Raw genomic sequence first — 27,486 nt, forward strand, 5'->3', positions numbered from 1 at the left:
GACGCGACCGAAACGCTCAGCGCATAACCTGTACCTTGCACACGTCGTATGCGCTGAATGTAGACCGCAGGGTCGGCACAAGTTATTTCTATGACTTGTGGCATTGAGCGAACAAAATTTTATCGTAGCGTTCATTCGTTTGCTGTTTTACAGAGTGTAACTTAACAAGTTTGGGTGCGAAGGATGGCTAGTCCTATAGCTCGCGTACTTTTTTGTACGCGTGTACAGCTTTTTCGAGTTCCTGCGGCGTGTAGCGTCAGTGGACATTCTTTTTTTTTGCTGAAAACAGATAAAACGATATCAGGAGTCTTCTTTTTCGACATGGAAAGCTGTGAGACCGGGACTCTAGGAGCACTTCACCGATTTTTTCATATGTACAGGACTACACCATTATTTATTTATTTATTTAGTTATTTATTTACCTAACATTTATTGAACTGCATCCGCGGCTGGCTAATGAGTAGGAGCCCACATGAAAGCTCTGACTTTGGCTGCCTCCGCAGCCAAAAATCGGCGCGTCTGCAACTTTGCCATCAGTAACCCGCCGTGGTTGCTCGTGGCTATGGTGTTGGTCTGCTGAGCACGAGGTCGCGGGATCGAATCACGGCCATGGCGGCCGCATTTCGATGGGGGCGAAATGCGAAAACACCCGTGTACTTAGATTTAGGTGCACGTTAAAGATCCCCAGGTGGTCGAAATTTCCGGAGTCCTCCACTACGGCGTGCCTCATAATCAGAAAGTGGTTTTGGCACGTAAAATCTCATAATTTAATATTTTTTTTAAAACTTTGCCATCAGTAGTCAGTGGATCTCTCCACGTGTCGTTTTTATCTTTCTTTGAAGTTACGTCTAATATCAAGTGTATGCTTACGGCCTCCACTGTACAACATTGATGTAAAACGCAGATCGCTACTGTACAGGAGGCTGTGACCGTACACGTTGGCCATGCGGCATCGACCAACGCACTGTAGGCGCGCGTGCGCGAAGATCTATTACCTTCCTGGACGTTTTGCTTGGCGATTAGACCGCTTAGGTCGAGCAGTTGTAAGATTAAAAACCCGAGGGGTTTGTGTTCTTGTCTATTATTATTGTTTTTTTTTTATAACTTACGTTTCATTCTGTCAGTGCATCAGATGTGTGGGAGGAGGGGGTACCAAGCCGTGGATATTATATTTTCCGATACGATTGATCTCGCATGTGTCGTATTTCGCAAGGAGCACGCCGTATGTATACGCCCGAGGCGAGCAGCGCCTGGAGTTTCTCGGCGTCGTTCCTCTTTTACAACTACCATTTCGGGCCGTTTCCCAGCAGCGGCACGACCGGTTGGCGCGGACGCCGGACCGCGGCTGCGCTGCCTGTATACCTATACTGCAGTACACTGTATCCATACGCCCATTTGCCTCGCGGTCCAATGGCGGCTTGCTGCTGCCGCCGCCGCCTGCTATAGTTCGCTCACTTTGCCGTCTCGCCATCCGGATCCTGGTCCGGGTGTCGGTGGACTCGTCAGGAAAGAGGAATCGGACGCCTTGTCTTCACTTCGACATCAGCCCGGGAAACTGTGTTTCAATTTCGCTGCACTTTATGCTTTTTTAATTGGGAGAGTGCATAATTTTCTCCCTCACTTGATGCAGTGCGCGCTGTCTTTGCCGCGCTCTTCTATTTGACGTCGTGCAGGGGCCAGTTCTATGCAGTCTCACGGTCCTCCGGCGCTAGATACGTTGGAAGCGCATGGCGTCGTGGAAGCTTCCGGTAGCAGACGATATTGGTGGTTGGGGAGGGGGACGGATATGTCTCCCGCTTTCCGATTACGGCAGTCAATTCAGCCGTGAGGAGGCGCGATACCTGTAACGTGATTGAGTGTTTTGGTTGGAACGGATCTCTCGTTGCCGGCATTTTGTGGCGAAAGAGTCGCGTACGTGGTTACTGTCATTGTCACTGCGCACTACTATACCTATAAGCGGTGATTATTTCGGTAACGAAAAGAAAATATATTTTGCATTTGTATACGCACGCACTTATCGAAAAGGCCGCAGCAGAATGCCGCAGCAGACGACACAGCTCGTTCGTCGCTATATACACTATTATGCCGGCCCGGACCTGCTTTCTTTCGGCTCAATAAAGTCTTGTCTCTCTCCTCGATACGCAATGGCTACGAGGCGTGCACGCAGGCGCCGCGTTGCGCTCGCGCGATAGAAACTTGTGCGGCACCGCGCACGTTCATAAAGTGAAGTCAAATCGAGTATAGGCTTTATCGAAGAGCAAAGCCGCAACGTCATAAAAAAAGAAATAAACGAACGAACAAACAAACAAACAAAGCCGTGTTTTGCGGCTGCGTTGCCGGAAACATTACACGCGAAGTGCTGCGCGCTTCACTCTCGACTCCACGGCGCGGATGTCAAGTTTTTTAGGAGCGGTTCGAGTCCGTTAAGCCTGGCTACGCACGCTGGGCCGGTCGCGCAGTTTTTCGGGGGTGCCCCTTGGCCATTCGAGTGTGGCGCGCGAGCAGTGGCCAGAGTCACCGGCTGCGTCGGGCCACTGGACCGTTGGCCGCAGTCAGACGTAGCTCCGGGGAGACATCCGCCTCGGCAGATCTCGACTGCGCTATTCTGCGGAAGCGCTGAGGCGCGTCGGTGGCGGCTACTTGGAAACTCCTGATCTTCAAGCAGTGCCCCGGCTTTGCACATTTCGACAGAGTGGACGGGCGTTTCTTGACAGGAGAATGGTTTCCCTGAATCCAGTGCTGCAATTGCAAGATGAGGGCTCCGCATGAACTAGGCGCGATTTTGTCGTTGGCTTTAGTCCACCTGCACCACCAACTTATCATAAGTGGACGTACTCGTTGCATATTTAGCACTCCCATCAGCTATAAGCTGCTTCTGTTCTACGTTTATTTTACAGGTACATGCCCATTGCGCGCATGATACCCTCGTTGAACTGTTCGCTGAAGTACGTTCATCCAGGTGAAGTAAGCAAGGGCCCCTTGCTTACTATATACGTAAGTTAGCAAGGAGTACCTCTGGCTGCATGAACGACCTGATGCGATAGCCAGGACCTGCGTACACTTATAGTGCGTTGTTATAAGTAGTGTCGGAAACGGCCTTGTCGTATAGATTCCACAAGCAACTGTAGCATTGCAGATGCCGTTTTAGGCTGTGTTCCAATGCTCGCCATAGATGGCTAAGTGGACAGCGGCCATCGCAAGTCTCGTTCCAGTTCTCGCGACGACGTCAAAGTAGACAGCTTCGCAGAGATAGTATCGAAGTCAAAAACGATGCAGGCTACTTTTCTGTGCAAACAAGATGGCGGCTGAGCAAGGCTCTCGGAAGCTTGACGGGAAGGTCGCCTGCGCACAAGAAAACGTAGACACGCTTTCCTATGCCCTTAATGTAAGTCACATCGTGTTTTTCATGGGTTCGCAGGCGCAAATACTTGAAATAAAGAAATAATGTGTGCTTTTCTAAACTTTCCTTTTTGTCGCCGCGAGGTGGCGTCACGTCGCAGAAGTGTCTTCCGGACGGCTCGAAACGTTCGATTACATGGCCGACATGGCCTCGAAGCTGTCTCCCTATAGCTGTCTCAGTAGACTGTCTCCGATGCTGGCCAGAATTGGAACTCGCTCTTAGGTGGCACATTACGCATGATACATATGGCGCGTCGGGCAGTTATACTTTATGAACTCGCGTCGGCTCCGTATGGCTAGGTGGGGGACATGTAAAGTGCATGTCAAATTGCAGAAGTGTTTTTTCTGCTCTTTCCATAGGAAGAAGCGGTATAGTGGGAGGATGAGCGAGTCGGATGTTGGTGAAATTTCATTCTACACGGCTAAATACCATTCTCATTTCTCAACGGTGACACTCCGTTTGTTTAACGCCGTTATAAACATTTGCAGCTGTGTATGGTTGTCGAATTGTGATGTAAGCATTTAAACTGTACGGCTGTCAAGCTTGTGTGGTTCACCGGTTTCCGGCGGCGACGAAAGCAGCAGCAGCGGATACCAGCCTTAACAAGGACAAGAGTAGGCTATAGTTGGTGCGTTGTTTCCGTATGCATTGAGATCACAGTGGAGAAACACAAGGCACAGGCGGAGCAGACGCAACAAGCGCTGGTTTCCAGCCACAGCATTCATTTCCGCTCGCGTGGCGGTGCATATCTGTGGCAGACAACCTGCGCACGCTCGTGGGCCAAACAAGGGCAGGCGATCGGTCTCTATCGCCGCGGATGTTGCGCTGTAACCAGGAACACCGTCGGGCTCCGTAACTCCCGAACGCGTCCGTCCGATAACAGGTCTTGCGCTCGAAACCGGTTCAGAGTGCGTTGCTCGTGGCACGCGCGTCTTTAGGGCCGACCGCGCGTAGCGCGAGGAAACACCACGGCCTCAAAAGATGGCGACCAGTACAAGTGGTCGCTCGGGTCAAGCGGAGAAAGTTTTGCTCGCTGATTTCCTGCCGCCCTTTGTCTTGTAAATTACGCACGCCGTGATGCACAGAGTCGGCGCTGTCTTCGCGATCTTCGGTGCACTGCGATACTATGTGGACGATGCGTCGTTTCTTCGAGTCGCGCCACCAACTCGAAGGGTGTCCTCTCGCTGCTCTACGTGGAGCGTTTACGTGACATCCATAGCAGCTCCTCGATATGCGCTGGCTTGTTTTAGACTGAGGGAAAATTTGGAGGACGCTTAAGCTTCGCCTTGAGTGGAACGCGACAGCATTCAAAGAACCCCCACTGCTTCTCACGCTTCCCGGCAACTGCGGCTTATGTAACCGTAATGGTTATCGAGAAACGCTGGCGGCGAACGCTATGCACGAACGCGAGCTTTTTGGTAGAAACGCGGCCTTTTGCGTGGGCCTATCCCGGAGATCGTGCACGGCCGCGCCAAAATATTTTCATCGTTTTCAGGTTTCTGTTATCGTTTGGCACTTTTACTATTTCAGCCTGAGAAGATTTAACATAAAAGGCGTGCGCTGTCGCTGTTTTGTTCCACGACATTTGTTTGTGGGCTATCATTCTCGAAATTCGGAGGAATAACTTTGTCAAGAATGTAAGATAAGGCGTGAGCAGCTTTAGTGATGGAATGGTGTTGCAATATAACCCGCATATACCGCATGTCGTGACATATACATACACCTAAATATGTACGGCAATTTTCGCTCACAGAACGCCCGGCGCCGGACGCCGGGTTTTCTGCCTTAATGCTTTCGCGTTAAAACTAGCGAGGCCGCGGCGCAGTGCTCGCCTTGTGGCCGGTCCACGTCCTCGCGCCTGACGCGGGATGAGCCTTGCACCGGCGAGCTCGTGGCTGGGCGTGCCTGCGCATACTTGCGCCGAAGCGCTTCCGTCCGTCGTGCGTCAGCCGCGGTTCTACCGCTTTTTTTTTTTTTTTTCGGCATCCAGGGCAGTCATGCGTGGCGCGTTCTGGAGCTGCAAAACGCCCATGTTCGCGGGAAGCGGCCGGCCGGGATCCTCTGGCCGCTATTGTTCTCGCGTTTTTCACGCGCAGTACCGATTCGCTAATGCACCGAATGTCGCCCAATAAAGACATCAGGGACGACAGCGAGCTAGCGCCGATTTCCGACAGCTCGGCAGTCGTCGTGATGGACGTCACCGGTATGCGGGCACCGGCCCTGGTTGACACCCGAAAGCGGAAAGCCCCCGCAGGGCGACGCCCGCATTGTTGCTCGGGCAGTTTACGACTGCTGTTTGTCAGCACGAGCTTCCTCTTCTCACGGCACCAGCGGGAAATATAGTTGGCGCATGCGGGACCCGCGGCCCTGTAACACTGCTGGACCAGCGGCTGCATATTTGGCGCCATCTCCATACACCGCAGCTGAGTGAAAGTGTTTTCCCCACGCCGCAGCTGCTGCAACTAACCGTCATTGACTTGCACGTACTATCAGCGGCACAATTCGCGTTTGCGGACTTCAGCGGCGAGAAGCAGCTGCGTAAATATTGACTTCGATGCCTGATTTCTCGCCATGAATCCGTAGCGAGAACTTTGAAAGTCAACGAAGGCGATGGGACGATGTACCAATTATCTTGCAAATCGTAAAATTACGGCTTTATTTTCAAACTTGGTGGTGGGGTCATTAAACATGTGTCGACACAAAGTGCAGCATTTGTGATGCGCCATACGTAGCGAGTCAGACAGGTCACTCTCGCGCGTGGGAACTGCCGACGCTTATGATCGCGTACTCAACAACCGTAAACCAAGCGAACTGTGCCGTTAACTAGCGACACGCGAACCACCGGAGCGAAGCTGAACTACGGTTGACTGACGACGGTGGAGCTGCGTGTGCTCGCTCGTTGCACCCGGCATTTCTGATTGTCGCCGTATAATCAAGCTTCGTATACCACGCATGTTGCGGGGAGGACTTGCAGCCAAAGAGAGTCCGTCCGCCGGGTGGTACTAACGCTAAGTGAAAACTGAATGTCACGTGGCAACACAGAGCATAGAAAAAAAAAAATGAGTGCTTCCTCACTATTCATACACTACATATATAGCGGCTCCACGCATCGTGCTCAGAGCAGGCTGTTGGCAAGTAATGTGCTGGGTTTGCTTAGCGTTTTGTTAGTCTGCAAGTTTGATGGCGCGGAGGCATGCGTGCCTTACTAAGAACGTTCTCGATCTCCTCGCAGGGCCCGTGAGGAGCTGCGCCCCAGGAGCGTGAGCGTCACGGGCAGTCATGGCGCCTGCCAAGAGCGGGTCCTCGAGCGCCACCAGCATGGCGCACAGCATGATGATGCCCCGCTGCACCATGTCTATCACCCGCACCAAGGGGCTACTCAACATGCCGGGCCAGAACAACTGCTTCCTCAACAGCGCCGTACAGGTGGGCTGCCAGGCGCTTTCTTTTCTCTTCTGGCACGTGTTGCGGTTCCAAGTATACTGCTTTGCTTCGGAGGGAAAGCTGTGCTGATCGGACGAGACTCGTGTCTGGAGCAAAGTACGATGAGACAATGAGCAATAGAGCAGAATTTCTGGACTGTGCCGTGTCCCTGTTTCGTATTTTCCCGCCGTGTTGCAATTGCGCGCACCTTACATCAGGTGGGCCAGGTATGTTTTCACATGATTAGTGGAAATTGTGCAGCCCTATTTACAGCCTCAATGATAGTATTCAGCCTTAGCGTTGGTTTGCTTATTATTTATATGTAGTCTAGAGTTTAATTACTTCCGCTTTGGCTGCCCCCGGGATTCGCACCTATGCGCGCTAATCTGTTGTCTGAATTTTTTTTCATCTGATCTTGAGCACTCGTGCCCTCTGGTTTTAGTTATATGTATTTACATTGTGTTCATCGGTTTTAACGATTGAACGTGAACGAAGCAGACTGAAGCCGGACGCAGAGGGCGGCTGGCCACAAAAAGTTCATAATGCAAAGATGGGGTAGGGCGTGCACGGACACAAGAGAAGAGAAGTGGACAACACGAACGCGCGTTCGTGTTGTCCACTTCTCTCGTGTTCGTGTCTGCACGCCTTACCCCTTCTTTGCATTACAAATCCTTACCGCCTAGCTCAGCTTTCTGTTGTTTTAAGCCACAAAAGGTGTTTGCCGCATCGCGATTGAATGTTCCACAGTGAGTCATACGACTGAGGAGTAGCACGCTCACGCGTAATAGTCGCGAACTGCAATCCACGAGGCGCTCACGGTTAGCAGCAAGCGAATGATCGGGGCCTCAGAGCATTCGCGTGTTGCACGTAACCTGTTAGGCTGATTAGCCGACCGAGACGTCACTTCGTGCATAAACAACTTTGTTCCGACAAAACGCTACATGAAACGTCCTAACACCTGGATGACGCGTGAGGTTGTTCGTCTAAGGCGCAGGGTTAAAAAGGCTCGAAAAAAGCATCAGCTACGCCCTTCATCGTCTACCGTTGATATGCTGTCTCGGCTGCGCGTAACCTTGAAAGACGCCATTAAAAAGGCGAAAGACCACTACCAAACCATTCGCTTAAAAGGGTTTCTTGCTTCCTCGCCGCAGAAGTTCTGGCGTTACCTATCTCCCAGGAAAAAAACACCCATCAGCCTTCTTTTGCAAGGGATAACTGTCACTGATCAGGCGCGAATCGCTGATGCGTTCAATGATTATTTTTGCTCGGTTTTTACCAGTGACGACAACATCGTCCCATGCTTCCCTGGTTTCGACGACAAACCACCTATTGACGATATTCATATAAGCGAAGAGGGCGTCTTTTCGCTCTTGCTTAACTTGGATATCAAAAAGTCACCTTGTATTGATGGTATTCCTACTGTTTTTCTCTACCGATACGCTGAATGGTGCTCGAAATACCTATGCCTCATATTTAGAACATCGCTCGACAGCGCTGAACTGCCCCACGATTGGAAACAAGCCATCATTACTCCCATTCCAAAGGCAGACGACAAGTCACTTGTGTCATCGTATAGGCCCATTTCCTTGCTCTGTATTTGTGCTAAAACACTTGAGCATATCATGTCCAAACACCTATCGACATTCCTTGAACAAAACTACATAATTGACAACCGTCAGCATGGCTTTCGCCGGGGTGTGTCTACCACTACTCAGCTACTCGAAACTATTCATGACCTTACGTTGGCCATCGACAAGTCCAGTCAAATTGATATCATATTTTTAGACTTCGAGAAAGCTTTTGACCGCGTGTCTCATTCTAAACTGCTCTCAAAATTAAGACCAATACTCAAGAATGATTCGTTACTTGCATGGTTTGCAGCCTACTTATCCCACAGGTCCCAGGCAGTCACCGTTGGCCACACAACTTCTAAACCCGCCCCTGTGCAATCTGGAATCCCTCAGGGCTCTGTACTAGGACCTTTATTGTTCTTGATTTTTATAAATGATTTGATTAGGGATCTTCCTGTAGTGGCACGGCTTTTCGCAGATGACTGCATTATTTATAAAGAAATCCGCACTCCGGCAGATCAGGAATTGTTAAACAATGCGTTAAATTGCGTACAGACATGGTGTTTGACGTGGCAAATGAGTATTAACATCAAGAAAACAGTGGCAATGCAGGTAACACGTAAGGTTCAATCTTTTAGGTTTACTTACGTCCTCAATGGCACCAGTCTATCTGAAGTATCGAGTTACAAGTACCTAGGACTATTAATTAATCATGATCTTCGTTGGAATAATCACGTTACTTACATAACCAGGAAAGCTATGAAACGCTTAGGATATTTACGCAGATCTCTAGGTACATCAACGACAGAAATTAAACTCTTGGCCTACAAAACTTATGTAAGACCGATCCTCGAATACGCCGCAGTAGTGTGGGATCCCCATACAAAAACTAACATTCACAAACTCGAGAAAGTACAGAGGAAATCGGTCAGATTTATTTATAACTCTTATAGTTGGACAACATCCCCTACAGCCCTCTTACAGACAGCCAATTTGGAGAGCTTGGAGGCAAGGTGGTATCGTGATAGACTAAAACTCTTCTATTTACTGTATCATGATAAATTAGGAATAGATAAGAATTTATACTTTCAACCATTACAGCGAAGGCAAACTCGATCGTTTCACTCCAGGAAAGTCTGTGAATATTTTGCCAAAACGAATGCTTTCAAATACTCGTTCTTTCCGCGTACAATCCGTAATTGGAACGACCTGCCCGCTGAGGTGGTCGAAAGCCCCACTATTTCGTCTTTCATGTGCGCGCTTGACCAATTGCGATAAGTAATTGCATTGTTTATCAAGCATCTTTTGTTCATGCGTTTTTTTATGTGCGTTCGTTCTGAGCTGTAACATCGTATACTTTGTTATGCGCAGTGCCGAGTGCTGTCATGCGCGACGTTGGGATGCTGTTTATGCGGAATTTTTTTTTGTATTGTTTCACTTGTATTCTTTCTTGCTTTATATATGTGAGCTGTGATATCGAATGCTCACTTTGTTATGCGCAGTCTCAAGTGCTGTTACGCGCAATGTTAGCATGGTGCTGATAAGCAATTTTTGTACCAATGTATTCCTTTATTCTGTATTGTTTCATATATACCCACTCCTGCCCAAGGCCTGACACTCAGGCCGGCAGTATGTATCAAATAAATAAATTAGGGTCGCGCTCCCAATACGGAACTCGGTGCGTAATAAAGTAGGGAGATGCGCACCCAGAGAGGGAAAACGGCCTTTAGAAAAAAAAAAAAAAAGCACGCTGGCATCTTCCCTCGCGCGCCAAATTGGAAGGCGAAGACACGCTTGCAAAATGCTTTTCGTTGGACACCTGAACCGGGGACGTGGGCGAGCCTAGTCGGAAAACCTGTTCTGCGAAGCCGGGCGGCAGCGAGCCCAGCGACAGGAGCTATACTGCGCGCACCGCATCACGCTCGCTGGCTTGAAGTTGAAGCGGATGACTTATGCGAGTTTTGCGTTTGCAGCGTACTCATTGGGGGAAGTTGGGAGAGGACAGAGGTAATCGCGCAAGGACGGAGAGTGGCGAGTTAGGTCGCGTGACCGAAGGCGGGTTAGCGAAACAACTATCGAATGAAATATTGTTTTGGATGCAGAATTTGGGAGCTATCATGGTGATCACCGCGTGCGAGTATAAATTCTCAGTTGACGCAGGAAAGAACGAAACCACGGTTGCAGCTCATTTGCAGTCATAAGAGTCCGAGCGACACATGCTTCGCCGAAAAGCTTGTTTCGTGCCCAATTTCGGCGCTGAAGTTCTAACGCGAAGAGTAATTGGTGCATAAACGATAACTTGTTGCATAACGCTTACCGGGTGCCGTTAGGCGCGCCGCCGAAAAGGTATCATTCTGTGGAATTTTTCAGATCTGGCAAGTTTTCGAAAGCGGACCATGTTAGGAAAATATGTAAGTGCAAACGCATTATGGAACGACGCACTGTCCATCAGCTTCGTAATCTGATGCCTGCATCCTAAAAGCAATACCACAGTTTATTTATTTATTTATTTATTTATTTATTTATTTATTTATTTATTTATTTATTTATTTATATCAGCTCGTCTTTTTCTTCTTTGTTGTGACACGGATACCCACAGTACCTAAGGCTGCTCATCTCAGCATGTGACTCACATTTGCTGACTTCAGAAGCTACGCCGGAACTTGGAAAAAATAGCGGGCCTCGTGATCATTGTGAAGGAAAAGTTGCAGTGCTGTGGAGCTGACCTAAATTTTGTTATTGCACAGTGAAAACGGGTGTTCCTCGAACTTGTGCAATTGCACGAGGAAGGTTCTCGCTGCGTTTTTCATCACGCGCTAAAACTGTCCATCGCACATTATAGCGAAGCCTTAGCGAACTCCTCTATGAAGGTTCTCTTACCTTCTTTAGTATACTAACGAACTATATCGGCAAAATCTAACGCGCTGCCATGCCAGGACAATATTACAAAGTGACCTCAGGTAATGCTAAATGCTTCAACACTTCGTACACGTATTGCTCCTCAACTCAGTAATGCAAAACTTGATACGTTAACATTTCATTAGTTAATTGATCGTAATAGTTTGTCGTGCGAGTCGCCGTTCGCCTCTTCATATAATCCAACTGCGGCGATGGAGTTGTACTGTTTGGCAGAGACGATTTTTTTTTTTTCAGTGTGTTTGGAATAGATAACGAGGGTTCGGTAACCTTCTCTACATGTCAAATTTTTGATCACTTATTTGTATCAACTTTAAGAACAGAGTCATCTTTTTGTTCATCAAAACAATGCGCTATAGAACGGTTGCTCAGGAAGAAACAGGCCAACCTAGACGCAGTAAGGGTAAGAGCAGACTAATTCAGGCTGCTACTTGCAAACAAATATGCACCCTTAGAAGAGAGAGATGAAGATGACATAGAGGTAAAGAATGAAACCGTAACTATGCTGGCTTCAGAGGCAGCAACTGAAGTGGGAGGTAAAGCACCGGAGTAAACAGTAGGCAAGCTCTCTCAAGTAACAAAGGACCTAATAAAGAAACGACAGAATGAAAGTGTCCAACTCGAGAGATAAGACAGAATTTGCGGAACTGTCAAAACTGATCAACAAGGAGAAAATAATGGATATTCGAAATTATAACGTGAGAAAGACTGAGGAAGCCATAAATAATTGATGCTGGATGAAATCAGTGAGAAGGAAACTTGGCATAGGACAAACCAAGATCTATGCAAATAAAGATAAGCAGGGTATTATCATCAGCAACCTCGAAGGTATAGTAAAAGCAGCGGAAGAATTTTATACCGACCTGTACAGTACCCAGAGGAGCCATGATACCTCCATTCAAAGCAGTAATGAACAGGTTGCAGAGACTCCTTCTATAACTAGCGATGAGGTTAGAATGGCATTGCATGACATGAAACGGGGAAAAGCGGCAGGAGAAGATGGAATAACAGTCGATTTATTCAAAGATGGAGGAGACATAATGCTTGAAAAACTGGCGGTTCACTATACGAAGTGTCTATCTACTTCAAGGGTCCCTGAGAACTGGAAGAATGCAAACATTGCACTATTCCACAAAAAGGGAGACGTTAAAGAATTGAAAAATTATAGGCCCATTAGCTTACTCGCAGTATTATATAAAATATTCACCAAGATAATTTCCGATAGAATAAGGGCAACACTGGACTTTAGTCAACCAAGGGAATAGGCTGGCTTCAGGAAGGGATACTCTACAATGGGTCACATTCATGTCATTAATCAGGTAGTCGAGAAATCCGCAGAGTAAAATAAGCCTCTCTATATGGCTTTAATTGATTACGAAAAGGCATTTGATTCAGTAGAGATACCAGCAGTCATAGAGTCATTACGCAATCAAGGAATACAGGCCACTTACGTAAATATCTTGGAAAATATCTGCAAAGATTCCACAGCTGCCTTAATTCTACAAATGAAAAGTAGGAAGATACCTATAAAGAAAGGGGTTAGACAAGGAGACACAATCTCTATAATTCTATTCACTGCGTGCTTGGAAGAAGTATTCAAACTATTAAACTGGGAAGGCTTAGGAGTGAGGATCAACGGCGCATATCTCAGCAACCTTCGGTTTCCAGATGACGCTGTCTTGTTTAGTAACACTCGAGGAAAGTTGCAACAAATGATCGAGGGCCTTAACAGAACGAGTGTAAGAGTGGGGTTGAAGATTAATATGCAGAAGACAAAGATAATGTTGAATAGCCGGGCAAGGGAACAGGAGTTCAGGATCGCCAGTCAGCCTCTAGAGTCTGTGAAAGAGTTCGTTTACCTAGGTCAATTAATCACAGGGAACCCTGACCATGTGAAGGAAATTCACAGAAGAATAAAAATTGGTTGGGGCGCATACGGCATACATTGTCAGCTTCTGGCTGGAAGCTTACCATTATCATTGAAAAGGAAGGTGTACAATCAGTTCGTTTTAACGGTGCTGACATATGGAGCAGAAACTTGGAGACTGACAGAAAAAGCTTAGAATGAATTAGGGACCGCGCAGAGAGCGATTGAACGAAGAATGCTAGGCATAACGTTAAGAGAGAGAAAGAGAGCGGCTTGGATCAGAAAGCAAACGGACATTGCCGATATTCTAACTGACATTAAGAGAAAAAAATGGAGCTGGGCAGGTCATGTAATGCGTAGTTAGGTAACCGGTGAATTATTAGGGTTACAGAATGTGTGCCAAGAGAAGGGAATCGCAGTCGAGGACGGTAGAAGACTAGGTGGGGAGATGAAATTAGGAAATTCGCGGGCGCTAGTTGGAATCGATTGGCGCAGGACAGGACTCATTGGAGATGGCAGGGAGAGACCTTCGTCCTGCAATGGACATAAAATAGGTTGTTGATGATGATGATGAAACAGATGACCTATAATAGATGACAGTCCTAGTGCAAGTTATCTACGGACTTTCTTTGTAAAATTGTGTTGTAGATGTAAGCGTTGTTGCCAATCGTTTCTACGTAGCTAGGTGTTCCCTGTACGATTTTGACCGAGTAGCGGTTGTACATCGAACGTGAACTGACTCTCTATGCCTTATGACCTCGTGACGTTTCACATATATGTGTACACCCCTGGCGGAAGGAAAAATGAGGTTTTGCCCTGACCTGTTTTGCGAGAGGATGGTGATCGCGGACTGTAGCGTCTAATTAGTATCGGCTCTATCACGCAATTGCTCGCCTATTGCGTACACGCACACACGCTTAATTGGGGGACGGACGTTGAAGCACTATAGAAATAAAGCGCGGGAATCACAAGCTTGGCTGCTTTCTCAGTCACTCTAAGCGAGCGACGAGCGAACCATTGAAGGAGCGCGTGAACAGGCTGCCAAGAATGTTTCCGCGCACTTCTCCGCTTACTTGGCCCGCGGTGCAGAATTGCGCGTCTAGGCGACCCATTAACACCCTTTATCTTTTGTTTTCTACCTCTTCTTTTCATTTGCCGTATGCGCCTGTTGTACTACGCTCCCGACCTTACCAGTGTGTGTAGCAGCCGCGAAGGAGATGACTGTTTAAAGACGCAGGCGGTAAAGAAAAAAAAAAAAAAAAAACGCGTATTTTAAAGGGCCCCTCAGCAGGCCCCATAGCAAATTTTGGTTATACGTTGGAAGTCGTTACGTGTCCTCGAACCCACAACCTTTGGTGGGAGACGAACCCTCGACCTTTGGTGCTAATTACGGTGAAGTTGATTAAGGCACGGTTAATATAGAGTTAATTGAGGCACTCGAACCCATGACATTTGGTGTTAATTAGGGCGGAATTGTTTAAGGCACAGTTAATTAAGGTAGCCTTATTAACCTACGACCTTTAGTGGGAGAAAAGTAATAAGACGTAACAACGCATTCGAATGAGAATGTCAAGTAATTTAATGGATGTCTCTTAAGCGCGCAGGCTTTCGCCTTCACCCTCTTTGGCGTATGCTAAAGTGACTGCCATTTTTTTTTTCAATCAACGCCTGCGATTTCGATTTCTCTAACGCTTGATACAGGACATCGCCAGTTTATTAATTGGTTACCTGAATTTATAGAGAATTAGAATCACCCATAAACATAGAAAGGTGGCTGTAAGTTTTCGGATTGAGCGTGCGTGCGTTCGTGTGCGTTCGTGTGCGTGTTCTAAAGTAGTTCTATGGCTGCGTGGTTTCGACATTGGTGTACAATCATCTGGGGTGTGTCTTTGCGCGGCCGCAGTATAGGAGCTCGCTGTCTCGCGAGGATCGCGACCGTTTCTTGGGGCTCGATCGGTGTGGCCCGCGTATGAAACCGAGCGAAGCCGCACCGAGCCTTCTCGTAAGCTCGTCGCGCATAAATGGCTGCATGGGTACCACGATCTGACCTAACGCACGCAGTGTCGCATAGAACAGCCGGCACGAAAACCCCCGCTGCCCGGGTCTCCTCGCTCGGCGATCTCCCGGCGACCCACTGGCAAGGGCGGCGGTCCCCACCTGTCGCCGCCGCGGTCTCCGCCCCGGCGTCTCCGCACCGCGGGTCTTTTCCACGCTCTCCTCCTTCGAGACGCCCGCCGGAAGCTGGGACGGCTTTAAAGGGACGGCGAAAGAAACGGTGCGCGCTTGCAAGAAAGCGGGCGTCGCCGCGACTGCTTCCCACGGAGCACGCACTTACGCAGCTGTTCTCCCCCTGGAAGCGTCAGTGAGAGAGTTCTGCTTCTTTCTCCCTTTTAATCTCTTTCTTGTGCGCACACTTCGTGCTCACCGCGGCCCACGGTCGTGTCTCCTAGTAGGAGAAAAGAAAGCTGAACATCAATGCGTCGACCACCGACTGTCGTGGGGCCGGAGCCAACCGCGCGTGATTATGTTGCAGCAGATGTCGTAGGGCTCTGGTTCGCTCTCCTTTAGTGTTCCCATATATGCGAGGAACACTACTATGTTTCAAGCGGCGCAAGGAGTTCTGATGAAAGGAAACAGTACTACGTGGTGGCCGAGAAGTTTGACCTTGATGAAAACCATTAACTTTTGGAGAACTACGGTGGCCTTGTTTTAATTGAAACCAATTTTATTTTGCACGTCAAAGGTGGATAGTTGTTATCGTCAGCGTGGGTTTCGGCATTCTCTTCGTGGCTGTTAGAACGTTTAGGTGCATCCGCGGATTTAAACAAAATCTTAGGTGAAGCGTATGTTCCTGAGGACATAGCGAATCATTACTTCTGTGGATCCAGAGTCTGACGAATGTTTCGATTGACTTGTTTTCGATTGGCGGGCGGCCGCTTCCGGTGCCGCGGACCCTCGTGATGTCATTAGTTCAGTCCCTCCAGGGCATTGCATGGTATCAAACCAAGGCTTCGGTATTTTGTATAGGGAGGCCAGATGAGCCCGTTCACACACAGGTAGCCGTCGCGCCGTTTGTGGAATCAGGGCTCCTGTTAAACAAAAACTTTCTTGCACAATAACTGTTCGTAAGAGCAAATTCCAGCCAGTTACAGTGTTGGAGTTTCTATTAGCGAAGGCGGCCGGCTAAACAACGCTTACGAAAGCAAAGCTTTGTGAATTCCGCCCCTGCAACTCGCAGTGAGCTGTTGTCTCCTTCTGTCGTCTTCATCGCAAAACATTATCTTGTTTCTTCTAGTCTACGGTAAAATTCGCGCCACTAAAATAACCGCATCCTTTTTATTTCGAAGAAATTTTCCATAGGCACAAAACTTCTGGACTAAAGCGGCTGTTATATACTCACATCGCTGTGATTGTCGATAGAAGCTGCGCGTTTCTCTGAGGTAGCCACATGAAACGTCTGAAGAAAAGCTGTAAAAAAAAAAAAAAAAAAAAAAAAAAGTTGCCACCACTTTGCAACTGCGCTTGAACTGCCCAATCTTGCAGGCATGAATTTAAAAGGACGCGTGCCCTGCTTTCCGTGGTGCGAGCTCCCACAGACGACGGCCGCCTCGCTAGCCTGCGGTCGCTGGCGCTGTCATCCTACGGCCGTCCACTGAGGACGCCGTGTAGGAGGCCATCCATCACGCCCAGGGCCGCGCGGCCAGCGTCCCACTGCCAAATGCGCACAGGCTGGCCAACCGGGCCGGTGGGCCGCCGCGCAGGCCGAGCGACCCCCACGGCGCTGCGGCATCAGCGACAGCAGCGTCAATGCACGCGCTTCGAAAGGACGGCGCAACCTTAAGCAGGCGTTAGCAGTACCGCATATCTGTAGCTCATTGGACGACAGGTTACAACCTCACGCCTCGCGTTCTGCGACTGCTTTAATTTTCAATGACAGTCAATACCATTGGTGGAAAACCGAATGTTTTTGTCTTTATTGGCACTACATTGTGATTACCGTGTTACGCATTGAAAGCAGTGGCGTAGCAACGGGGGGGGGGGGGGGGTGCAAGGGGCCAGTGGGGGAGGTGTCATATACGTCTGAAGACACCCCTCTTTCCGCCGGCTACACCTGTGGGGTGGGGGGGGGGGGAGGTGACAGAAGAAGCGTTCGCGAGAGCAGATGCCAGCCAGTCGTGATAATGGACATATTACTAGCGATGGTGGCCGGCCAATAGCGAACAGAACTTACGAATGCAAAGCTTTGTGAATTAGGCCGAAGGGCCCGTATCCACACAAAAATGTTCTTAGGCTAAATCTATTTAGCTCGTATGCGGAGATAGTAGTCAATCGCAATGTCAGACATATTATCGAAAGCGACCATCCATAGGCAAAGGGCACTTACGAACAAAACAGCTTATTGAATTCGGCCCCAAAGCCTGAATTCACACACACACGCACACACACACACAAAAAACAAAAAAAAAAAAAAAACGTTTGCACTATAGAACAGTTCGTTAGAGCAGATGCCAGCCGATCATGATGCTGGACATATTAGCGAGGACGGCCGGCGCCCCCCCCCCCCCCCCCCTCCAGTAGCGTATACAACTTACGAACGAAAAGCTTTGTTAATTCGGCCCAGATGCATAAGTCATCTGCGAAAGCAAACCTGCGACCATGGTTCATCGCTTCAGTACCCCCAGATTTCCCATTACAATAACCATGAAATGTTTCACATACATATAGCAAATAAAACCGCGTGCTAAGGAAGAATACCCAACGAACTTATCGATCACTAGATATCTTTCGAACCATAGTGTCAAGACAGTTGAGAACAGCCTGTGTGGGCACCCAACTCCCTGATTTAAGAGAATATATCCGTATTCTATACGCTTCGCATATTATTATAAAACCGAGTCGCTCAGTAGCTGCTCTTTTTTTTTTTTTTTTTCACGCCACGTCTTTCAATTTAGTCTTCCTCGCCTACGTAAGAACAGTGCCGCGCACTCTATCAGCATGTCCAGATGGTTGCGTGATGTCAGCCGAGGTTAGGCGCCTTGAGCGCGCGGTAGGATATCCCGCTTCATTCGCGGACATATGGACGGGGGCCCGCCGGTGGCTTGAGGGTCGGCGCCAAGAGGGCACGCTTCAAGATGGCGGCCGAGACGCGGCTTCTAGCGTGGCCATTCTTCCCCAGCGGCCGACTGCAAAGTGGAAAGTAGAGGAGAAGGGCAGAAAACAGGTCCGCCGCCAGCAGGTTGCTTTTTGCCTATTTTGTTGTGGCCGCACGGTTGGAAGAAAGAAGGCACCGTTCCTCCCTCTCAGGCATCCTCGGCTTCTTGGAGCCGAGGCGAGGAGGAACTCCGCCGACTGCCGCCGCGGCGCGGAGCAGGCCTCAGGTGACTGACGACGGGTTACCGCAGCGAGGGACCATCCAACAAATGCGCCGGTGTTCGATGCTCGGACGAGGCCTTGCGGTTAGAGCGCGCACCTATGGACATCGTGGCCGACTTAAGAACTGGCCGATGTCTTCTCCCGTGAAATCAGTTTTGACAACGTAGCTCATGTAGTGCCCTAGAATACTGATGTAGTTGGTGTTGCATCTTATGCGTGAAGCGTGAACGTTAGATAAATCCTCGTGTCTTCTTCTTCATGCGTTTTTGGCTAACGTTCGTGCTTTATAAGTTTTGAGTAGCAATGCCCAATCTTTGGAGCAATATTAAAATATTTGCTGCAGGGCCTCAAACACACACAAATCATAATTGTCCTCCGGTGTATATATATATTCTGTTTGCGCTTCTTGAATCTGTCCGAACGCACACTGCGACAATAATTATGTCCGGAAGGAAACTATTTTCTGTAGGTATTCTTCGCTTTGTCACAACAAAATGCTTACCGCGTATTATACTATTTACTCCGTTCGAGTGCCTTGGTAGAAATACGAAGGAAATGCTGTTATGTTTACGTGCTACTCGTTTCTATGCCTCGCGAATCCAGCTGATAGCACCTGTGGGCCAGAGCTCCGTTTTTGTCCCGGCTAGAGTGGCCATAGGCACGCACCAGGCGTGACCGCAGAGGCTAGGTTAGGTGGTCTTGGACCCACCTGCGCGCACGCAGCGTGAAACGCGCGCGGCCATGCGCCTCCCGCGTTGCTCTCTCTGTCTCTCTCTCTCTGGCCGGCACAGGAAAGGGGAGGATCACGAAGAGCCATTGCGAGCACGGCGCGCTGGATTCGGACTACAGCCGGGCAAAAAGTGACCGCCCTGTGCCTCATGGCCGAACCGGGGCCGATGACGGTCGCCGTCGGGTGGGTGGAAACATGCGCGTTTCCTCCCCGGGCCTGGCTAGATTGAGACATCAGCTGCCAGCGACCCCCACCTCCTTCTCTCTCGCCGTGTCTCGTCCCTGGTGGTCTCTACGCTCTCTACGTATATGCGGCGCGTCTGTCTAGCACCGGTGGTCTTATTACCAGACGACGATGATTAAGCAGAACAGCGGAGGGAAATAACGCCACTGCCTCAGAAACTGTGTGGCCGCCGATCCATTCGACCCGCGGACAGATCACAAGCGCCATGGTGGACAGCAGTCCCCCATACACTTGCCCACGAATTTTTTCTTCTTTTCTTTCTTCTAGGCAAGGAAGTTCGTTACTGGCGTTATTCAGCAGGCATCATATTTGTAGCAAAAAGAGAAAAAAAAAACAATAAATGAACTGGCCGCCCATTATCCAACGCCCATAAAGGTGATCGTAAGCGTTTCCGCGAATGCAATTCAATAGATCGCCCACTTTCTCTCGATTTCTCTCTCTCCCTTCTCACGTTTCAACGGAAACTGCGCGGCTACACTGCAAAAAAGCCAGTCACTGGTGTCGGAAAGTATGGGCGGAACCGACCAACTGTAGATTTTCCTTCTGGCGGATGCGGTGTAAATACACAAGAGAGCTTTGTGTCAAAATGAGACCATTTGCAGCTAGCTCTTGGAAATCGAGAAGGTTTATCGAAAATATAGTGCCAAAAATTATCTCGACAGCTCCTCGTATTTAGGACCTCTTGCCTGTACGCACTCCCTTATTAGAGTTGCTATTTTGTATGAAACACCGCCATATTGTCGAATTCGCCATCTTGTGACTCACAGGGCTGCTTCGGCCTCTATGATTGGCGCAATATTTCGCCATTACGGAATTCGACAAAGCAGGGGAGGTCGCGTGGTACGACAGCCTAATGTTGTGTATCGACTCTTGTAATCACTTACACGACGTCTATGTATATTTGCAACGTCTATGTATATCCCGCCCAGCGCGTGTTACAGCGGAGCCATCATTGCAGTGCAGCCGGTGCGGCGGCGCCTCGATGCTTGCTTCGAGTTCAGATTGCCTCGTATCGCAGTTTCCGTTCGTGTCAAAGGCTTGACTTTGGTCATTGCATGTCATCACGTTTTAATGCGTTAGCATTAGGAGTGTCTAAGTGGAAAAACGTGAGCATATATATATATATATATATATATATATATATATATATATATATATATATATATATATATATATAGTGCTATTCACGGTGGTCTGCTCTGGACCACCGCCATTGGCACATCGATCGCTCCTCGTAGAGCCAGGACGTGTGTCGTAGAGTGAGCTCCTGAGCAACATTTGCAATGTGGTGCACGTGGTTTAAGTCATGGATTCGGGACTTCAAAGAGATGCGACATAATGCTAACGTATTTATCTCGTATTTACCGCTAAATCGCTACTGATTTTTTTAGCTGCAGTTATTTTGTCTCGCCGCCAGTGGCGACTTGCTGGGACCGGCCGGCAAACAGCGGACGAGAAGGCACCGTGCCACTATACTGTTCTTGCCATTCGACGTGCAATTTGTCGTCGAGCGCATCCAACAAGTTGCCATCTACAGCCACCATTCAGACCCATCTTCACAACATGCACACCTTAAAGCCAGCCTTTTGGAGTATATAGTAACACTTTACTCCCCTTTCCCATTTGCTATATTTAGAGGGTACACCCGACTCCATTCACGGCGCTTTCTTCCATGCTCTCCACGTGATCTTACACGAACTCTTCCTCACGTTGCTGCAGCTGCCCTTCAGGGATGTTTTTTTTTTTTTTCATCTTCACTTTCGCAGGTCTTGTGGCACTTGGATATATTTCGAAGAAGCTTCAGAGACTTGAGCGGGCACATCTGCATGTCAGACTCGTGCATCTTCTGTGCACTGAAGGTAAGCATGTTCAATAAATTGTGAAATGAAGCTTGAGACTTGTACTATAAGTTCACTATCCAACTGTTTTACATGAAACTGTGCACCAAGCTGAGTCACAATATATGCTTATGAAGTATAGGTGTACTTATTTTTATTTATTTATACAATACTGTAAGTAAAACTATTTTGGCTCATGCAGAAGTGGATAAACGGTTTGCATAATGTAGAATTTATATACATAAAAAATAGACTCTCTCCTAGGTCAATTTTTATTGCAGATATTGCAATTAAGTGTTGCCGGGTAAGGCAGTTTTAGTAAATTCTATATTATGGTGAAAAAAATTGAGCATGCTACAGCAGTGACTTCTCTAAGCCACCCACAGCAATGTGTGCACGATAATATCACTTATTCACGAATGTGTTGTGTTAATGAAGTTGTAACAGTAGAACCATCACTGACATGTTGCCCTGCCTTCACTGTGCGCTCGTTTTGCGTGCTCTCCTGCATGCACCAGTGTTTACAGATTAAAATATACAACCTTTCAGTATGGAAGACCTGTCTGCCTACTTTTCATGCTTTGAAGCCCACACAATTTCTTTCCAATGTGCATTTCTGGCTTTTGTTTTGTGGAATAAATTTCTTCCATCTTCAATGAATTCTTGAAGCAATCGAATGATTTGCATTGCAATCGTTGGGGGCCACAGGTGTAGGAGGAAAAATCTGCTTATCCTATGCTCACCATTATTGTTGCACTTGCATATTCTGAAAAACTGTGGTGACATCTAATTTGCAAATGTAATATACAGAGTGCTAACATCAACTTCCTGACATTTCTTTTACTTTCTTTTTACTTCGACGAGGTACTGTACAGTTTTGATTGTAGCTCAAGTTATTATCTTCAACTCATTCTGTTTGTGTTACACTCAGCTTTTTCAGTTCAGATTTGTGGCTTTAAATTCTATGTAGTACCACTTCAACGAAAAATCTTCCTAATTTTGACTCTCTGTTCAGCTAGAATTTGGACTGAAATGTAGATGGATCAAATATGGATCAAATGAGCTGTGTAGTACATATACCACCATTATTTTTTTTCTCATTTTATTTCAGCAGGTGGTATATTGCAGCTGCTGCTAGTTCAGGATGAGGTCTTCACAAGAACTTTTATAAAATATATGCATCCCATCCTTTGCAGGAACTATTTGCCCAGTTCCAGTACAGCCAAGAATCTGCTCTTCCACCTGATGCCCTACGGCGGGCATTGGCAGAAACCTTCTTTGACCAGAGGAGATTTCAACTGGGATTTATGGATGATGCTGCTGAATGTTTTGTAAGTTTGCGACTTGAACCACCAAAAATATTTGACATTTATAATGGCAGACTGAAAATAAATTTTGTTTTTTATCCCGTACTCAAACGCAAGCACAGATATGAGAGTAAGCATAACCCCAGAAAGCCCCAACACCATTCCACATCAAAGAAAATTAAAGCAACTTGTTCACATTTATTTCTGGTCATGGAAAGTATATTGACACGAAGAAAACTGTTGAATGATACTTGCAATTGGGCAAAAATAATTATGTAATTGCTTAATTAGTCATTCATTTTCGGAACCATTCACAACTGAAAACTCCCTACAACATATCAGAAATGCTACATGGGCTTTACATGGGATTCCAGCACTTAAATCAGAGTTTTATTGCGACAGCAATTACATGGGCACTCTAGGCGCATTTCTGCCGTTGGCGTCGCCGCGCGCCGTATGCTGAGGTGCTAACGAAAGTGTGCGAGGGTGAGCCGGCGAACGCGGCTCAATCTCACGTGTGCGAGCGAGGAACGCGGGCCGAAAGCCCTCCCTCTCCTGTCGCGCGCGAGGCACGGGGGTGAGGCGAGGGAGGGGCGTTCTTTTCCGGCGGCTGCTACTTACAGCGCAGCCGTGCGGGCGCCGTTAAAGCCCCTTAAACTTTGTAAAGTAGCGCCACGCTTTGAAGAATGCCGCCTCCTCCTCGCGCGCTCTGGCCGAGGCCGACGCTGCGTCGATATTGGCCTAATGGCATCACGTTGGCCCTCGCGCCGTGCTTCAGCGCCATTTTCGCTCGAGAAGCGTCTACGGAGTGGCGAGGAGAGCATGTTGGCGCCGTTGCTACGCTCGAGCGGTATAGGCGGCGCCACGGTCGAGGAAGAAGCGTGAAAGGAGAAACGAGGAGGAGTGAAGGCGGAGGAGGAGAGTGTCGCTACTTTACGAAGTTTAAGGGGTTTTAGGCGCCGTATCTAGAAAGCGATCTGCAACATGGCCATAGTTTATATAGGTGTTCTGTGATAGTGCGCGCCCGCGCGGGCCTCATCTTCAAATCGATCTGCGTTATTTGCAGAGTGCGCGTAGTGCCGGTAGCTTCGTATGCGCTGTGCTTTAGACGTTTTGTTCGTGTTGAAGCGAGAGATGCACGAAGGTCAATTCGATCGCTGCTGCTGCCGCAATTCTTACTTCAGCAATTTGGCACCGAGTTTCCGCGCTCATCGAGCGAGATGTGTTCATGTTTACCTGTGCGCGCATGTCACTGTGCTTGTTAATTTAGTTAAAACATGTTGGCAGGCTAATTGGTTTGAATCCATGATAGAATGTGTAAGCGCGACTGAGCGAAGACATAGAAAGAAACACACACAGAGAGACCGTGCTGTCTGTGTGTGTCTGTTTCTTTCTACGTCCTCGTTCAGGCGTGCTTACACATTATATCATGGTTAATTTAGTTAGCGAATGCTTACAAGTTTATACGGCCGATAAAACTACTATCCTTACTTCGTATAGCTATCTACTAATTTGCTATCGCAATTGGTGCTTCGCCTGTCAGGCGAAACTGCAACTTCCTTAAGTGTCGAATTCAGCGTATCAAAAATGATATGTTGGGCTTTCTGGGATAAATGTAGCCATTGCATAGCCACCTGCATCCTAGACACTACAATGAATCCTATTCCATTTTTATATCTTTGCCATGCAAAAGCTACCTGTGTCTGCACTATGACAGTAGGTCAGTGGTTAGTGCACTGCCACCATGATCAGCATTGACCATAGAGACACTGACTTTCAGTGGTACACTTTGATCCAAATCAAGTATCTGCCATTCATTTACATGATAGAGACATCACATTGACCAGGCACAGAAAGAACCACCAGAGCATGGCACTCAGTATAAAGAAATGCTTTGATATAAAGGCATGTAGAAAACACACACAGAAATGAGAGGATGCATGTACTAGTCATGTTTGGTGTGACAGATAATCTATTTCTTTCAATATTAACAAGGAAACTGACACACGGTATCGAAAATCTCAGTTTTAAAGCAAAGCTCAGTTTTAAAGCAAAGCTTTCTTTGCCTCTTCCTTCAACTTTTCCACTGCTGCTGCTGCTGTCACGGTCTTGCATGCCGCATTGAGAAAGTTGTTGAGAATGCACGGTAGGAGTGCGGGAGAAAAGATGGGCATTGCCAACAAGCATGCCTCCTTTGGGTGGAGCCTGGCCACAGTGCCCTCTGAAGCTCGCTGAGAGTTGCCATAATGCCCTCTCCTTGCAAGCGCATTGTAGAAGCTGCAGCGCTTGCCTTTGTGCTCACATGCAACATTCCGGAGAGGGAGTAGGGAGAGGAGGCAGAGCATGGGTAGACCCAGACGCCCTACCCATTCAATCGCCAACACAGTTGTGAAATGAGTGCATCATGTGGGGTCTCTTCAATAAAGGAAAGGGTACTACTACATGTGGCAACAAATCTTAATTCAAGGTGTGGTATGATACATATCTGATATTTCTGAAAAATAAACATCAGGCAAATTTGTCCTGTGAAGAATTCACACAGGACATGCAGATGCGTAACTGCATTAAAGCACTGCAGGCAGCATTAAGACGACGCTAGGCAAGCGGCCACTCTGTAAATCAACACTTCTATACCTGATGCGTTATTTTAGCGGCTATGGCATTGCTCAAGGTAGCGAGTTTGATCTCAACTGCGGTGGCCGCATTTCGACGGGGGCCAAATGCACATACTTAGATTTAGGTGCACGCTACAGAACCCCAGGTGCTCATTTTAATCCAGAGGCCCTCACTACAGCATGCCTGATGATCAGATTGTGGTTTTGGCACATACAGTGCCATAATTTAAGTAAGGTTGCCCACTTCTGCCACGATAACGTGCTGTGTAAGGCAATGGCATTGCTAACCTTCTTGCAGGCTATGAACACTGGCCCACAACAACAAATAAAGCAAAACACATCTCGCTGTGTGTTTTTTGTACTACATGGATAAGCACAAGTGGTGCACGCAAGAGGAATATCACCTCACGTCTCTTGTACTGCACTAAGCAATCAATAACTCAAAGATTCGCCATCAACATCACTGCCAATTATCATTAATTAATGCATATACTACAGAAAGCTTTGCTTACACTGATTCTTGCAGTGTGTGTGGGATCTGTAATTTTTTTACTGTATATTTTCTATGTGCCTTTGCATGGGACTTTTGGAAATGAGGCATATGGTTGATGGTCAATGCACTGACCAGTAATGCTACATTTTGTCATTGTGCTGTTCCTTTTGTTTGTCTGAAAGCTGTACCAATCAGCGCAACTTAACATCTTATTGACGTTCACTTGAGCTAGAAAATAGGCTGAACGTGACTATTTCCATCTGTTCATGACATTCACCACCTGTGAAGCCACTATGATGAGATTCCCCAGGCTGTACAGACCCAATGCACAGTAACCAAAAAAGAAAGGAAATACTCTAGCATAGCGGGTGTGAGGTAGTGAAGAGCAGCCCAGCAGTGGATGTCTGCCATTCAAAAATACCAGGGAGAAGGTGGTGTAGCCATAGAAGTTCAAGAACAAACAGCTGTTATGAGCTAGAAAGTTGGCTGAACATGTCCATTCTAAAGATTTTCTTGAAGCTTCAGGTGTTGAGGTGTTTTCAAGTATGGCACATGACAATGAAGTACACGGGCACAGAAATCGCGAAGAAAAGTATCTCTATCTTCTTTTTGTCATAGTGTCTTCATACTGTTTAATTTGCATCAAGTACATTTGCAGAATTAGGAACTCAAAACTTAGTAAGCATAGTTCAAGAGAGTTTGCTTTTTGAATTACCAGTGTTTTGGTAGTCAAGTAAGCCTTGATGATGGCACCAGCTCGACCAGACTACATTTGCATTATTCACCTCTGTAGCGCATCTGCATTGATATTGAATTGAATTATGTGGTTCTACATGCCAAAAGCACTTTCTGATTAAGAGGCACGCTGTAGTGAGGGACTCCGGAAATTTAAACCACCTGGGGTTCCTTAACCTGCTAAGTACACGGGTGTTTTCACATTTTGCCCCCATCGAAATGTGGCCGCCATGGTTGGGATTTGATCCCGCGACCTCGTGCTTAGCAGCCCAACACTATAGCCACTAAGCAACCACGGTGGGTCTGCATTGATATAGGAACACAAATGGGGCCATTAACATGTTTCCCGGACTGGAAATACTGCAGTAAATGTTGGGGGGGGGGGAAAGTAAGGTTTAACGCAAATAATCACCAAAAAAGAAAGAAAGGCACATTCCTATGTTGCAAAAGTATGAAAAAAAGCCATCAGGGTTTCACATGAACACAGTCACTGAAGGAGAAATTTCTACCTTTGAATAAATACTGACAAAAACATGTAGAATTTTAATAAAACAAAAACGGAAAATTCTGAATCTTACTCATGGTTCATGCACAGCTGAGCACTTGCATGTTAGAGTATCTCATAATGAATATGGGGCTTCCATTTTCTAGGAGAACATTCTTCAACGAATCCATTTCCACATTGCCAGTCAGGAGGTTGAAGATATGTGTAATGTTGCCCACTGCATTCCTCACCAGAAGTTTGCTATGACCCTTGTTGAGCAGGTAAGTACTCTGCAATCTCTTTTTTTTTTTGTGGTGCATATTTGTTCTGTGAAGTCAACACTGTATGTGTACTTTTGGTTTTCATTTCAGACTGTATGTCATGTTTGTGGAGCATCATCAGAGCCTTTGCCATTTACGCAGATGGTTCACTACGTATCTGCCTCTGCTTTATGGTAGGGCTTTAATAGAGAATTTGCGAATATATTTTCT

The 27,486-nt window shown here is 47.5% G+C and overlaps 1 protein-coding gene across 2 annotated transcripts in view; it reads left to right on the forward strand.

Moving 5' to 3' along the window:
• The window catches only part of ec (ubiquitin specific peptidase echinus), a 77,555-nt gene that overhangs the window by 32,350 nt on the left and 17,719 nt on the right, over window positions 1–27,486 (forward strand). For both annotated transcript variants that reach the window (XM_050196215.3, XM_055063257.2), the window contains exons 2-6: window positions 6,633–6,826; window positions 21,290–21,382; window positions 22,558–22,692; window positions 27,163–27,276; window positions 27,367–27,449. In XM_050196215.3, coding sequence (XP_050052172.2) covers window positions 6,680–6,826; window positions 21,290–21,382; window positions 22,558–22,692; window positions 27,163–27,276; window positions 27,367–27,449 — 572 coding nt within the window. In that variant the 5' untranslated portion in view covers window positions 6,633–6,679. The remainder of the gene's footprint in view (window positions 1–6,632; window positions 6,827–21,289; window positions 21,383–22,557; window positions 22,693–27,162; window positions 27,277–27,366; window positions 27,450–27,486) is intronic.

Source organism: Dermacentor andersoni, chromosome 1, assembly GCF_023375885.2.
Source record: "Dermacentor andersoni chromosome 1, qqDerAnde1_hic_scaffold, whole genome shotgun sequence".
NCBI classification, from domain to species: domain Eukaryota; kingdom Metazoa; phylum Arthropoda; class Arachnida; order Ixodida; family Ixodidae; genus Dermacentor; species Dermacentor andersoni.